A 15,153-nucleotide genomic window follows, 5' to 3' on the forward strand; every position below is an offset into this window, starting at 1 on the left:
TTTATATGAATCAGATTCTGGAGAGTGGAATGGACATTGAATTTTCATGATTAAATTCTTAGTAGTAAGCCTTATTATATGAGAGTATATGCATTGGAAGGAGGGGAGGTTGGCTGTGATCAGGATTGATTTACAAAAGGACTTGGAAAATAGAAACAATTAATTTGATTCAGTACTCTTATCAGCTGTTTGTCTAAGTGGAACTAAAAATTCTTTGAGGATATGAGGCTTTTGTCACGATCAGTTCAAAAGTCATCTACACTACACAAACTAACCCATTTATACTCTCAGTACAGAGAAATTAGTGTTACCAACGCTAATAAATAAATAATTGACACATTAGTAAGTATTACGTTGGCTATTTAAAATATTACAGTGTTTTCCTTACTAATGGTTTTCTAGTAATCACTCATTTTCTTGAGTGGTTATTTAGCCAAAAACAATACCAAGATAATAATTTATTCTGTATGTTGGATAGGTTGGTGAGCTTGTAATCACAGTACTGATCTGCTGCAGGATTAAAATGGAGACAAATGGACTTGTTGAGTTTACTTAATACAGTTTTGTAAAGGGAAAAAAAAGGTTGCCTGTTTTAATTTAGTAAATGGTGCTATGGATCAGTGCTTCAGGTCTGTTCTTTATTATAATTCACTAATTCAGAATAATTATGAGGAGAAGCTATCTTTCTTAGGGGAAAAGTGAGTTCCAGAATATCGTAAGTATCTTAAGAACTGTTTTAAGAAAAAGATAACATGAGGTAATCAATGAAAATATGACATACCATTTCACATACACTAGAAAATTGCATGTAACTTCAGAACTATCAGGCTGTAAAGGCAGAATGAAGGAACAATAAAATTCATAAACCAGTTGTTTGGAAAACTTGTGATTTTTTTGGTGACTGTCCTTTCCATAGTACTGTTAAAAAGGAAATGAATATTTGAACTCAAAATAATCAAATACCACAGAATTGCAAACAGTTCTCAAAGTCTTTTTTTTTTTTTTTTTAACGTTTATTCATTTTTGAGAGAGTGCAAGTGGGGGAAGGGCAGAGAGAGAGGGAGACACAGAATCTGAAGCAGGCTCCAGGCTCTGGGCGTCAGCACAGAGCCCCATGTGGGACTCGAACCCATAGACCGCGAGATTGTGACCTGAGCTGAAGTCGGCCGCTTAACTGAGTGAGCCACCCAGGCGCCCCTACCGTTCTCTAAGTCTTAATTAATGGGTCTTTTCTCACCTATTTACCACTTAAACAACAACAACAACAAAAACCCCATCCTGTTGGGGCACCTGGGTGGCTCAGTTGATTAAGTGTCTGACTTTGGCCCAAGTCATGATCTCGTGGTTTGTGGGTTTGAACCCCACGTTGGGCTCTGGTGACAGCTCAGAGCCTGGAGCCAGCTTCAGGTTCTGTCTCCCTCTCACTCTACCCCCGCTCATACTCAGTCTCTGAAAAATAAATGAACCTTAAAAAAAAAAAAGTTAAAAATCCTGTTGACCTTTAAAATGTGTAAGTTGTTTTTTTTTTTTTAAATCTAGGGCTAGTCCTGTAAATTACATGTATATTTTCTGTGGATGAGTAGGATGAGATTTACCTCCCAGGAGATGTGTATTTTCAAATTAGATAGCTTGGGTTGTTAACCTGATTTACTGATTGACTCTGTAGCTTTGCCCAGTACTTTGGGGAAATGTTGCTTTGTGGTGGCTGGCACTTAGTAGATATTTGTACAAATGAAACATCCAATACTAAAATAGGAAGATCTTTCCTGGATGGATTGGTTGAAACTATTGATTTCTAGCTAGTCAAATTGTCAGTTTTATCCTAAGACCAAGCCAGTGATTTAGGCACATTGTTTGGCCACTGACTTACCTGTATTTATTAATGTAAGAATTCACAATTTTCATACAAATGGTTTTTGCTATACTATAGATTTAATTGGCATTACATTTTAAAATTCAGTTAATGCTGGAAATGGTGCGCTTATACTTACATGGTATTTCAACTCTTTTTTCCATAGTTGTGGCAATATATGATTATACGAAAGACAAGGATGATGAGCTATCATTTATGGAGGGTGCAATCATTTATGTAATAAAGAAGAATGACGATGGCTGGTATGAAGGAGTCTGCAATCGAGTGACTGGTCTGTTCCCTGGGAACTATGTTGAATCAATCATGCACTATGCTGATTAAATTTTTTGCTTTTAAAGTAGGTTCTTATTATTCAGTCATACTGTGGGACTATTATGGTTAACAGAATTGTCTTAAAATGTTTTCAAACGTGCCCATATTTTCAGGACATGCTGTTTTATTGGTATAATTGAATGTCTACGTGTAAGCATAAGTCTTTGAGGCAGTTTGTGTATTGCTAAACGGCAATTAATACAGGAGGCTGTCCATACCTGATTATGCTTATGTACTTACTTACACAGTTAACTTTATGACCAGCCTAAGTATTCTGGGGGTGTGGGGTAGAATATTTAACAAATCATGATTCAGACTGTACCATTACATGTTTCCGTGCAGCATGGTTACTAACGCTATGTCAGACTAATATTAAAATCAGAAAACTTCAATCCTGGTGCTGGTCATACTTTTTGTTTAGACTTTCTCATTCTTGAAATATAATATTTGTTTAAAGCATGCATACAAATTTATGTATTGAAATATACTTAAAAAATCCAAGATGCTTCCAATTTGTGTAATATTTACTTGGAGTACTCGTACTTAGGTCTCTTGAAATGAATTGAGTCTCTAAGGTCTCCATGTGAAACAAAACAAAGGGTTATCTGTAATGTTGTAATTTGTACCTAAGTTTTTTAATGAGTGAATTTGCATTATAAATTTTTTCCATTCATAAATAAGTGAACCAAAGGTTTTTGTCCTTTCCTTCACTGGTTTGCTTTTAAAATGAATAAATAAATAAAGTATACTGATTTATTGAAGAATTATGGTTCTATTTTCTCAATATAGTAACTGAAAAAAAAAAAAATACTAGCCTTATCTCAACCTGTCCCAACGGCAGTGATGGATTTTTGCAGATTTAAAATCTGAGATGGGTATTTACAAGTCAATCTGCTGAGTTCCTTTTCTAACGTAATTTTTTCAAAGCTAAGAAAATGTGTCTAAGTGTGCACATTCTGTTAAGTCAAATTCTTAGGGACTGCTGTTACGTCCTTCAGTTTTCCAGTGGGCTGTTGTATAGTGGTTCAATAAAAGGAAACTAAAAGTCTCTTTTACGTATTGTTTTTGTAGAAGTGGGTGCAATGGACTTTTCAATAGGCACTATTAATCCATTACCTGGCACTAGCAACATAAAACGGTTTTAAAAGGAAAATAATTCAAAAAATGGTGGATCATGTATTAATCAGTGAACAGGGCTATATACCTGACCAACAGACTTATGTTGTCTTTTGAAATAACTGAAATGCAACACATGCACTTTGTGTGTCTCCTCTTAATTTAAGGGAAGGTTGGCGGGATGTTTTTTCTTATCTTGTGTGTAATTCTGTATTGCCTAGGATATTAAAGTAGAGCACTCAAGTGTGGGTTTCTGTGTATTGAGGCTTTGTTTGGATTTCAAATTGCAGTTATGTACTGGGCGTTACAGACTTGTAACAGCATAGTAAATGGTAAGACTAGTGCAAAACATTTATTTCTGAAAATTAAAGGCCATTATTGCTACCAAATCAATGTGACTGTTGTATATGCATTTGCCTTTGTTAATTTTAAACATGATTTCAGTATCACTAGTGATCAGCTAGCTACCTTTTTCATTTTTTCAAGTGGAATGTTCTCTTAATTTTGTATATAACCTGTTGTCTAAATTTTATGTACAGTCTTTTATAATAAACCATTCTCCTATATGAATTTTGGATACTGTTAAAATCTTAACTAATGTGGATTGAGATGTAGACTTCACAACTTTGTGACCTTGACTCCTATGGTGAAACAAGATAAACCATTTGAATTTTAACATTGATTATTTATTTGTGTAATGGCTTTACATGTGGATCTTAACAGTGTAAACAATACCACATATAACCATCAAGATACCTCTATTAGGATTTACAGGACTAGAGTGACAGATTCGGATGGCTTAATTACATTTAAAAAGTTTTCTGAAAAACTTTGCCAATAAAAAAATTGCCCATCAATAAGGTTGAAATGATTTTCTTTAAATGATTTTTGGTTATCTGCACGTGAAGCAAAGTATATTTCACAAAACTCCTTAGGCACAGTCTGGTAAAATAGCTGCCAGAAATAACAGAAAGAGTTGTCATTTATCCCTCGTGAGTACAATTTCTGAAAGCTGTATGAGGGCGTCTCTCTCAGGGGACGGTCGAAGTTTACTGATCTCTCTCACTGCTTCGTGGCAGTACTGCTGGGCGAGGTAGGTTGTCTGCTGCACACCGTCACTCTGCGGGGGCGGGTACAGAACAAGAGAACAGATGCATCACTCACTGGATCAGCTCCGAATTCCCTGCTATAGTAGAGAATTAAGATGTACTTTTGAGATCAGGTTGATCAACAGCTAAACTATGTTTCAAGTGTCCTCCAACTCCTCGGTTCAGCTGCTTTAGGCATTTTTCTCAGAATGAGGCTAACAAAGCAGCGAACTCATATCAAATAGCCGTCGCCTTTCCCTGGTTTTTAAGTATTAGTTTTTAAAAAGTTCTACATGTATACAGTATCAGTTTTTAAGTGAAAAGAATCTAAAGTTAAAACACAATATATAACAAAAGTACAGAGCCCTTATGATGAAAATCAATACTTTCCTCCCTCCAAAGGCACAGTCATCTGTTGGTTTTGAGGTCTTAATTAGCAACTTTAGTTACTAGCTATTGCCTTCCTGCTGAGGAGGAGGATTTAGCCCACCCACCCTAGGCCTCTTATTTTGATAATTCTATTGCCATCTTTTCTTAATTACTTTTGTCATCATGTAGCATCAACTTTTCACTTTATCTCCAGGATATCCTATCCTACCAAGTGCTCCTATTCTTTATACTTTTACACTATAGAGATTTGCATTCTCCTCTCTAACCATGTTTTTATGTTGGTTCTAAAAGCTGAACACTAATAAAATACTATTTCCATAATGTAAAAATACATTTACTGCAGAATCAAGTCATGTACTATAATTTCATCTCCATTTTCAACCCTCTCCATGGTTCCAAGCTCACAAGGCCCCTATTCAGAATAGAATATTAGTAACATTGGTCTGAAAGGTTCTGGTTTTCTGTACTTTACCAACTGACACAAAACAGGACACGTTTCAGTTTGCCCTGCCTTAGTGTACAGGAGCCCACTTATGAATGTAAATGCTTCCTTTTCTTCCTCTTTGGGAAAAAAACTCCTGATCCCCAATCTTTCCACTGCCTTCATCATTCTGTTCATTGTTTAGACGGACTGCCTTAGCTCTAACAGACAGTTGTCTTCATCAAACTGTAGTTCATTCCACTGGTTTGAGTGCCTGCATCTTTCTCTTTCCTGACGTTTCCATGTTGTTCCTGAAATACATCCAGAGATAACTCAGAGAATGGGTACTGAAAGTCAACCTTATAGTTTTTTTAAGTTTATTTTGAAAAAGAAAGGAAATACACGAGTGAGGGAGGGTAAGAGAGAGAGAGAGAGAGAGAGAGAGAGAGAATATCCCAAGCAGGCTCTGCGTGGACATCATGGAGCTGGATGCAGGGCTCAAACCCATGAACTGTGAGATCATGACCTGAGCCAAAGTCGGACGCTTACCCGAATGAGCTACCCAGGCGCCTCAACTTCATAGTTTTTGAGTGATGACTTCCGCCTTCACATTTAATGGATGGTTTGGATATAAAACCCTTGTTTTGAAATGTTTCCTCATCAGGGTGCCTGAGTGGCTCAGTTGGTCAAGTGTCTGACTTAGTCTAGGTTCAGGTCATGATCTTGTGGTTTGTGAGTTTGAGCCCCGCATTGGGCTTTGTGCTGCCAGTGCAGAGCCTGTTTGGGATCCCCTCTCTCCCTCTCCTGCTCATGCTTGCTCTCGCTCAAAAATAAAAATAACCTTAAAAAAAAAAAAGTTTCTTTGTCATTTTGAAGGCTTTGCTTTCTGCCTTCTATCATCTAGTGGTTTTGCAATACACTGAGCCAGTTTTGGTCTCTTCTCCTTTTGTAGGGGCCACTCTTTTCTTTGATTTTGTTTTTTTTTCTCTTCCTGAATATATGTTACCTCATTGATCCTCTAAAAGCTCTCATTTTCTTCCCTTGCTGTTTACGTTTTTGAAGATCTGCTCAATTTCACTCCTTCTTTGGAGTTTTTCACAAACTTTCTTAGAGCTTGTTCTTTTTTTTTTTTTTTTAATATCCTGTTCTTGTTTTATGGATACAGTATTTTTCAACCCCCCCCCCCCCCCCCCCACTGATATTTTTCTCTGTTTCTGTCCATCTTGGTCTCAGCAAGCATTACTCAACTATTTAGTAATCGTACCAAGTAAGTCCTACTTGTCCATCTTTCATGAAGAAATAGGGACTAAGAGCTCGGGGTGAAAGGAGTTAGAATTCAGAGGTCTTTGGAGAATTTGTTAAGTGAACATTCTTGTACTTTTCTAAATGCATTTCTGCCTGGGCTCGTTGGAACTTCATGGTTTTGCTAAGAGCCAACAATTCATTTTCCCTCTTCAGTCCCACTTTTCACTTCAGTGGTTGGTGGTACTATTCTGACACCAGAACCTCTCCTAGGCACATCGACTTCTTTATTAGCTAAAGCCCCTTCTCACACTAAGTTTTTTAGCAGTACTGCCAAACTACCCTCCACAAAGGTGGTAGCAAATTATGATGCTTAACAGTTTAGAGAGTTAAGAGAAATCTATCCTTAAGAGGGGCTTTGCTTTTTGGAAATCTTAAAAGTTATTATTTGGAAGTCTTTCAAGTACTGCACTAATCACAGATCTCAGACCACACAGTGGCTCACTAAAAATTGCTTGCTCCGTCTCATTCATTGATCTGTTGGCCCCAAATGACTCTGGATTTGGAATTTGGAAACAGGTCATTTTCAAAAGACAGTTATCGAAACTATGTAAAAAGATCTGGCTTCTACAGAAAAGTTGAGGATATGCGGCACTAGATGTGAAATAAGCTCAGACCCTGAAGGTTAAACAGTCTGCCTATGTAGGGTTTTTTTGTTTGTTTTGGTTTTTTTTAAGTTACCATTGATCACAGTTGTAAGAGGGAGGAGGAGAGACCATGCTGGGTAGGCAACTGCAAGAGCCTGACAACCTGGCTGTGGCCGAGACAAGAGCTTACACCAGGAGGCACAGCTAGGCAACAGGGAAAACAGCAGTGCTACCAGTGGATTTGGGGAAGGCTGGTTTCAAACTAGTGAAATCCTAATATCCAAGCCTTACCCAAGGCCAATTAGTCTTCAGAAAGACTTCTAGAAGGAAAAAGAATTATACAAGTTTCTCCCTCTGTTTTTGCCAAATCAACAACTGAACACACTTGGTTTTGCATCTAAAATTTGTTACATTATTTGGCTAAAGAACTTTGCCATGTTGTAAAATAATCTTTGTAAAATAATCTTACCTGTAATACGTATTGTTGAGCTCTGTCCACATCTCCTGGTAAACTGAACCGTCTCATTATCATAGCATTCATTTCTGGGAACTAATCATAAAGAAAGAAAATCTATTTACTGCTCTTGTGAGAATCAAATGTTCTACCACTTAAGTTTGTAACAATAGGAAAAAACAAAAAGGTGGTTACATGTTTAGATGATGTTGGATGGGGGGGCCAGTAAATTGTAGCAATTAAAGCAGCAGAGCCAAGAGAGAGACACCCATTTCCAAGCCCAGGGACTGGCTGATGCTCAGGAGAGGCAGCTGTTGATGTTTGTTCATTCTGGGGTTCTTTCTATTCTATCCTTGGGCCCAACACTGAGTAAAAGAGAGTGAGGAACAAAGTACATCCCTAAAATCTCCTTATTGGCTGCTCTTCTGGTCCTCAAACTTTAGATTGAACCATAATCATCAGAGGCCTGTTGGACCACTCCCTCAAAGTTTGCCACTCAATAGGGTTGGGACCCAGGCACGCATTTCTAACAGGTTCCAGATGATGTGGGTTTTGCTGGTCTCTGCTAACATTTTGAAAAACACTCGCTTAGGATGAGGCTGGGAATTAGGCATTCTACTTTTAGTGCTAAACTGAGTGACACTGAAAGCTACTGCAGGATCTGAGCAGAGCCCTGCCTTAGCAGCTCGAGTGGAACAGAGCAACGGATGCTCAATGTTGACTGCGCCCTGGAGTCATGTGGGAAGTTTGTGGCTGCTTGGATCTGCTCCCAAAGACTGTGACTGTATTGGGTGGGGGTCTGTCCTGGGCATCAGGATTTTGAAAAGTTCGCCAGGTGTTTTTAATGTGCAGCCAAGGTTGAGAACCACTGAGTTACAGGAGACAGGTAGAGACAGGTTGCTGTAGCTGATTATAAAGAAGACCAAAGTTAAACTGTGGCACTAAGAGAAAAAAAGAAAATGCATACCTTGAAGATAAAAATCTATATTCTGTGTTACTTAGCAATAATTCAGGAGAATTACCACCATTAACAAAACCAGGAAGTTAGGGCTCTGAGTCACTGCATTTTCTAGATGGGAAGCTCTAGTTCTGGTGCCGACATAGCTGAGTGGGCTTCAACCTGTGTGTCCTGGCCTCCTCCTCAGTGTCCCGAGGGAGTTCAACTATGGGAGCTAAAATCCATTAGCTCTAACAGCTTCTGGTTCCATGAAATAAGAGGGAAGATATATTTAGTTTTGGACACATCAGTGCTTACAGCAGTTGCCAGTTTTTCCCTGGCAGTGAGCCTGAAGTTGTTGTCCTGTAACCACCACCACGGTATTAGTAATCCTAGAAGAAAAAATAGGGCACACATAGAAAAACCTCAACTGGATGATGACAGAGGAAGAATTAAGAATGTTCCTTTCAGAGTCAAGTATGTGTCAGAACAAAGTTCTAAACACGTAGAGGTTGCTCACATGCTTAGAAAATGTAAAGGCCAGCAACTAGTTAGCACTTAAATGAAAACCAGTAATTTGTTTTAGTTAGTGACTTTTTTTTTTTTTAATTTTTTTTAATGTTTATTTATTTTTGACACAGAGAGAGACAGAGCATGAACGGGGGAGGGTCAGAGAGAGGGAGACACAGAATCTGAAACCGGCTCCAGGCTCTGAGCTGTCCGCACAGAGCCCGACGCGGGGCTCGAACTCACGGACCGCAAGATCGTGACCTGAGCCGAAGTCGGCCACTTAACCGACCGAGCCACCCAGGCGTCCCAGTTAGTGACCTTTTAAAAGAATAAATTTTACACGAAACAAAATCAGGAAAGCTCAAATCAGTCAATTTTAGTGGTAAAAAGCTAAATTAAATAGGCATTTGTCTTAATACCACACTCTAAAACTGATTTCTGGAAGGCTATGCCCCCAAAGCTGATAATGATATTGTCCTGGGCATCTGGTAAATTACCTTGTTTATGGTATATGAGCTTTTCCTGCAACACCAACAAATATGGTAAAATGTGCTGCTTGGGTGGCTTCTCTGATTCCTTTTACTATAAAAAACATCGAGAAAGCAAAATTTGAAGAAAATATTTGCATGGAGTGTGACTACATCCTTTAAACAAGTAGTGTGTACAATTTTAATATGCAAATACCAAACTCTTCCCTAGGCACTGCCCTGTTCCCTTACTGTGTAGGTGGAGAAACGAGAAACCTAACAGGAACCACAGTTGCCTGCTCGCAGATTTAGTGAGCAATAAGAAAATTTTTGTTTGTCCAGGCTGTTTTAAGGGGAAAACCTTTTAAGAGTATGACAACTCCTATTCCGTGAAATATGTCCATAAACCAAACTACGAAGGTGATCGATAAATGTAGTGAGCTTGCTCAGACGAAACCTGTCTAACTCTTAAGGGACCAGCTAGTCACAACACCAACAGAAGCCTGTGCAGCTGGTGCAGGGGCTGGGGATGGTGACGGCAGTTGGAAGTACAGCTACAGGCTGACATTTAGGTCTGGTGACTTATCAAATAAGGGAAACAGAAGAAAGGAAAAGAGCTTTATTTGAGAACTAATGTAATCTCTCTCTCTCTCTCTCTCTCTCTCTCTCTCTCTCTCTCACACACACACACACACACACACACACAAACCACCAAAAACCACTTCCATTTTGTTTCTGAAGATCTCAAAATCCAACTTCTATACTTTTTAAAGATTCAACATGATGTTTTTGTTCTTACAGAAAATACGTATACAGGTATACATGGAAGGACACTGTCATCATGGGGACCTCTGAGAAATGCCGAAACTTTCCTTAAATCCCCTGTACCAAGGTTATCAAGAAACCTTCAGGAGATGTCAAAAATAGTGAATTCCAGAGAGAGGGAGTTTCTACTAAGTTGCTGGGTCCAACAAATTCCAATTACAAGACAACCTGCTGTGTGAAGTTAAAAAGGAAAAATGGCTTCCCAAGGTTGTCTTGGTGGAGACTCAGTGTTCGCAAATGGGAAAATGCAAGGGCTAATTGGCAAACAAAATTCCCCTACCTGTGGAAAAGATTACAAACATCTCACAACGAGTCCACTGAATGGGTTAGGTTAACGACAAATCATGGAAGCCGACACAGAAGCTCTTCGTTGAGCATCGCCAGTGCAGAGAACGCCAGTTACCTGCTCTGCGGGAAGCCCCACTGGGGATCGGACAAGCTCCGCAGGCGCCAGCTTGCATCAGCGTCAGCACTGGCACTGGTAATACATTGGGTAGTGATAGGAACACTGGTCTGAGAGGAGTTGGCGTCTAATTGTCTGCTGTGCCATTTACCAGATGTTTAATTTTGGCCAAGTTTGCACATCACTTTCTTATTTGTAGAATGGGCATAATACCTACCACAAAGAGGAGTTGTGAGATTAGAGGTAACGTATGAAAGAATCCTTTGCAGACAACAAAAACAATGCATTTTCATTAAATGAAGATACTGCACAGTCTTCTGTTATTTTGGAACTTGTTTTACCCTAAATCACTTTGAGCCCCATAAATATTTGACACATTTCTGGCCAAGAACCCCTTTTTTGCTGATATAATCTGTAGTGGAGACTAAACCTGATATTTTCTTTTAAAACGACAACGCTTTTTTGTACTAACTTTTGCCGATAAGCCACAGGACAGAAACAGCTGATCTACTTAGGAAGCAGGTTCTTTCCAGAATCACTTCCCTCTTGGCCTCACTCTGTGTTCCCCTTTCTAGGCGGCCATGTGCCTTTTAGCTCCCTTTTCCTACTGCCTTGTGGGCAGATGGGAACAGCACTGTCTGGTGAGGGTGAATGGGTACCTCGTGATGCTGCATTTCCCAGTGAGACACCCGTAGCACTGTGGTTAAGGACGCGGTAAGCTTCTGTGTGTTCCTTTTCCTTGCCCCCGCCCCCCTTTTTTAAACCAGTATTTTTAAATCTCTTATGTATTACTGACCACATATAGGTTGGGGTGATACAGGAATGATCCATTTTTCCCCAACTTTGTCCCAGTGTATCTGAAAGGAGAACAATTCACAACTCCTTTGTGTAGAAGAAAGTTAATTAGTTTCTGTTGAAATAGGTTCATAGTGAAACAATCAGAAGAGGCATCCATTCTCCACCCATCATCTTAAAAGGTTCAGCGGAGTCAGCTGTTAGTGTCCTGGGGCTCATGACAATTATTTGTCATTGTTAAGATTCCTAGAAGTATGGCACACCAAGCTTTTTAGTAGACTACAAGCTTCTTTAGGAAAAGGCTTGTTCCTTAGTCAACTTGATAACCTCAAGGCCTCACTGAAAGAATCCTCACTGAGCTGGCAGTCTCCATTCCCTCCATTCCTCCTGTTCCTGACTCAACATTTACTAACCAGCGTCTGAAGAGACTAACGTTTGGAGTCTGTACAGACAGCAGCCAGTGACTGATCTCTCTGGCCTCAGGCATGCCTTTACGTTTACATGGTTTATGAATCCTCCGTTTTGTGGGTTAATAGTAAAAAAGAAAATGTTCCTTGCTCATGCTTTAATGTATACAAGAGGATTTTATAAATTTTGTCGCAACTTAGCACATGTATTAATATTACTGAGTTTTGGGCTGGCAAGTTAGTCTCATGAGGAGAAAGAACCCATCTATAACACGTCGTTCTCTTCTCCCCTCTGCCTCAAAATTCTGAGAGGACAGAGCCTGGTAGTGAGGACTGCTATTTCCACAAAGGGCTTCAACATCTCCTTTTGGGTGGGTGAGTGGGTACTTCATTCCTCAGTTGACTGATGTCCACTAGCGTTGGCCAAGATCACCTGGTCCACCCCGCCCCTTCACCCCCGCCAGCTGCTAGATTCCCCTAAAGGAGAGTTACCCTGGTTATGGGTCTGCTAGACAGTGGATAAAAGATGATCTCTCCTTCCCTGGGTGGGAAATTGATCAAAAGCAAGGCCACTGGTTTCAATAATGTCAAAACAGAATCCCTGAGTTCTACGGAAGACATAGTTTATCTTTGTAAATTGTGAGAAAGAATACAGGCAAACCTCTCAAAAACTAAGTTACTAAAATTTTAGACCAAAGAGCTAATAATTCTTCATTTCATGGATTGGTGATGAACATCTTATTGCTTTGCTAAATACCGGATGAAATATGCTGCAAAGTTACAATCTATTAAAAAGATGTCCAAATGCCAGCCAATGTCCCACTCACTTCAAACCACACTTGGCCCAGCCACAGCCATGTGGCCGGCCTCCAGAGCAGGCTCTGGAAATAAAGGTCTGCCTCGCCAGTCCCTGCAGCATCTCTGAAGCTTCCTAAGCTTTTTCATCCACGTGAAGGAGAACATGAAGGCAGCTTTTACTTACTTCCTTACTTGACAGTCCCTCAATCTGGAGAAAGAAAGAACTATGTGGTTCTAGTTGCCCTTGTAAATGTTCTTGACATTTTGAGGCAATGGCCAAGGCCCTCTGAGAGCAGCACACATTCCCATTTAACTTCTAGAACTGCGGAATTTCTTATGCTGGGAGGCCCTTCCAGTGCCTTTTTAAGGGGCTCTGAGGCACATCCTAAATCCAGTCCTATAATCAGGATGCGGAAACCATTCACCTTGTCAGTGCCTAAAATATATGGAAATAATCGTAATGCTACCTTAAATACATACAGCATTTAATTTACGAGGTACTTTCTCAGTTAATCCTCAGTACGACCCTGAGGGGAAAGTTGTAATCTCTTCCGTTTCAAGTTTTATTCACAGATAAAGCTTAGAAGTAAAATGGCTGGTCCCAACATCTCAGCCCCAGGGCCAGGATCAAATCTAGGTCCAGGTCTCTTACCTGAATGCTTTCCCATATCTCCCCTATCAGCTTACCTAAATGCTTACCCCATACCTTCCCATCAGCTGTGCCTGGAACAGACAAAGCAGCGTGTCCAAGGGAGTTTGGAAAACCTACCTGTTGGCAAGCGAACAGGACAGGGCCGGTGGCTAACCCAAGCTTCAGATCTGCTGACGTTGGTTTGCCCATCCGGTCAGAACACGAGGTGAAGTCCAACACGTCGTCTATTAGCTGGTGGAAGGGAAAGAGGGGCATCTAGAGCACCACATCCCGCATCGCGGCTGCCCCTCCCGCTGTGCCAACAGGCCACGTTCTTAAAAAGCAGCAGACCGACCTGAAAGGCTATTCCCACGTTTTTCCCGTATTGATAGGCAATCTCATGCACCGCTGGATCAGGGCATCCGAGGACAGAGACCTGAAGCAGAGAGAGAATTCTGAAATAAGCTGCTGGCAGGCCCGAGCCGGGGAGCCCCAGTCTGTGTGCACAGGTGCATCCATCCGGTCCCTCAAATGAGAGGCAGTGAGGCTGGTCCGAAGATACTGCAGCAGAGGGAGATCAAACATGCATATGCCACTGGTGCTTTTAATGAAAGGATGTCAGCCTCAGACGGCTTTTTCAAATTTTAAGGAAACCACCTTCCACCCCTTTCCCAGGAGAAGTCCTCTTTCCCACTGCTTCCGGCACTCGGTGCTAAACCTGGCCTAAATGTTGGCTTTATTTTTATTTTTCTATTGATGTAGACCTTATTTTAGGGCTAGCTAGTCTGATCTAATCACACATGATGTTGCTATATATGTATTTCCTCATTTGTAGTTTCTTTTAATACTAAATTTTTGGTGATTTCACTTATTTCTCAAGTGCAGCCATTTCCTCACATGTGTGAAACAGCCTCAGACCTCGCGCTTCTGACATCCTGTTTTCTCATCCTCAAGGGTCTTCATGGTCCTAATGCTCCTGTATTTCTCTTGCAAGAAGTAATTAACTACATGGAAACTTTTTTTTTCCTTTCTTTTTCAGTGGAGGAGAAATAAGACTTCTAAGCACTTTTTAAAACTCAAAAAAAAAACCTAGCTGGCTCCGGTCACTTGAGTGCCTTTCCCACTGCTCTGCTAAGCAGACCCTGCCACACTTCAGAAAACAAAGACTGGGTAAAAACCAAAAGGAGGGAACAGGAATGAGGTCTACTCCACCGGAGAGGAAATGTCTATGCTGACTCCATGAGAAAGGCAGACAAGGTGCGGTCTCCTTCTTGAGGTGGGTCACTGATGATGAAGGATCCTGTCCTTCGTGACCCTCTGGTCGGCACCCTCTTTGCTCAGGCATCTGTGTAGCCCAGTGGTGCGGACTCTGCGGTTAGCCTGCCAGGGGCGTGTAAATACGCCACGTATTACCACGTGAACTTAGCATATTACTTGGTATTTCTGGGCTTCAGTTTCCTCATCTGTAAAACGCAGGATCAAAAGCACTTAGCTCATAGGGCTGCTGGGAGGAATACACGCGATGCTGCTTTTAAACCTCAGCTGAGTGCTGGGCATCTGGCCATAACACTAGATGTTTGCTGTTGTTAATTATCCTCCTCCTCCCCTTCTCCTAGGTGCAGGAACAGGAGCTGGGTAGTGTCCATGCTCCGCGGCTAATTAAAGCCAGCTCATACAATCTGGGCAACATTCTCTTAGCCCTGAGAATGTTTTTGATGACTTCATGAAGTCTGTGACCGCGTTAATGTTTGGCTGCAGGTCCTTGATACAAATTTGCCTCTCATGAAAGGTCGGGTGGCCACTTGAATGAATAACAAACTCACAACCGCTTTCAACG

The 15,153-nt window shown here is 40.7% G+C and overlaps 2 protein-coding genes across 23 annotated transcripts in view; one reads left to right on the forward strand and one right to left on the reverse strand.

Annotated features, from left to right (window-relative positions):
• ABI1 (abl interactor 1) overlaps positions 1–3,690 on the forward strand; it is a 132,336-nt gene extending 128,646 nt beyond the window's left edge. For all 15 annotated transcript variants that reach the window (XM_058681642.1, XM_058681643.1, XM_058681644.1 and 12 more), the window contains one exon: positions 2,019–3,690. In XM_058681642.1, coding sequence (XP_058537625.1) covers positions 2,019–2,194 — 176 coding nt within the window. In that variant the 3' untranslated portion in view covers positions 2,195–3,690. The remainder of the gene's footprint in view (positions 1–2,018) is intronic.
• A 275-nt stretch (positions 3,691–3,965) lies between these two features.
• PDSS1 (decaprenyl diphosphate synthase subunit 1) overlaps positions 3,966–15,153 on the reverse strand; it is a 42,933-nt gene continuing 31,745 nt past the window's right edge. For 4 of the 8 annotated variants that reach the window (XM_058681659.1, XM_058681657.1, XM_058681660.1 and 1 more), the window contains 4 exons: positions 13,672–13,752; positions 13,455–13,568; positions 7,559–7,639; positions 3,966–4,421 (listed from right to left, as the gene is read on the reverse strand). In XM_058681659.1, coding sequence (XP_058537642.1) covers positions 4,281–4,421; positions 7,559–7,639; positions 13,455–13,568; positions 13,672–13,752 — 417 coding nt within the window. In that variant the 3' untranslated portion in view covers positions 3,966–4,280. Of the gene's footprint in view, positions 5,512–7,558; positions 7,640–8,798; positions 8,873–10,685; positions 10,899–13,454; positions 13,569–13,671; positions 13,753–15,153 lie in introns of those variants that run through there. The other 4 variants (XM_058681658.1, XR_009247710.1, XR_009247709.1 and 1 more) reach the window with 4 other exon arrangements.

This window comes from Neofelis nebulosa, chromosome 8 (assembly GCF_028018385.1).
Source record: "Neofelis nebulosa isolate mNeoNeb1 chromosome 8, mNeoNeb1.pri, whole genome shotgun sequence".
Lineage (NCBI taxonomy): Eukaryota > Metazoa > Chordata > Mammalia > Carnivora > Felidae > Neofelis > Neofelis nebulosa.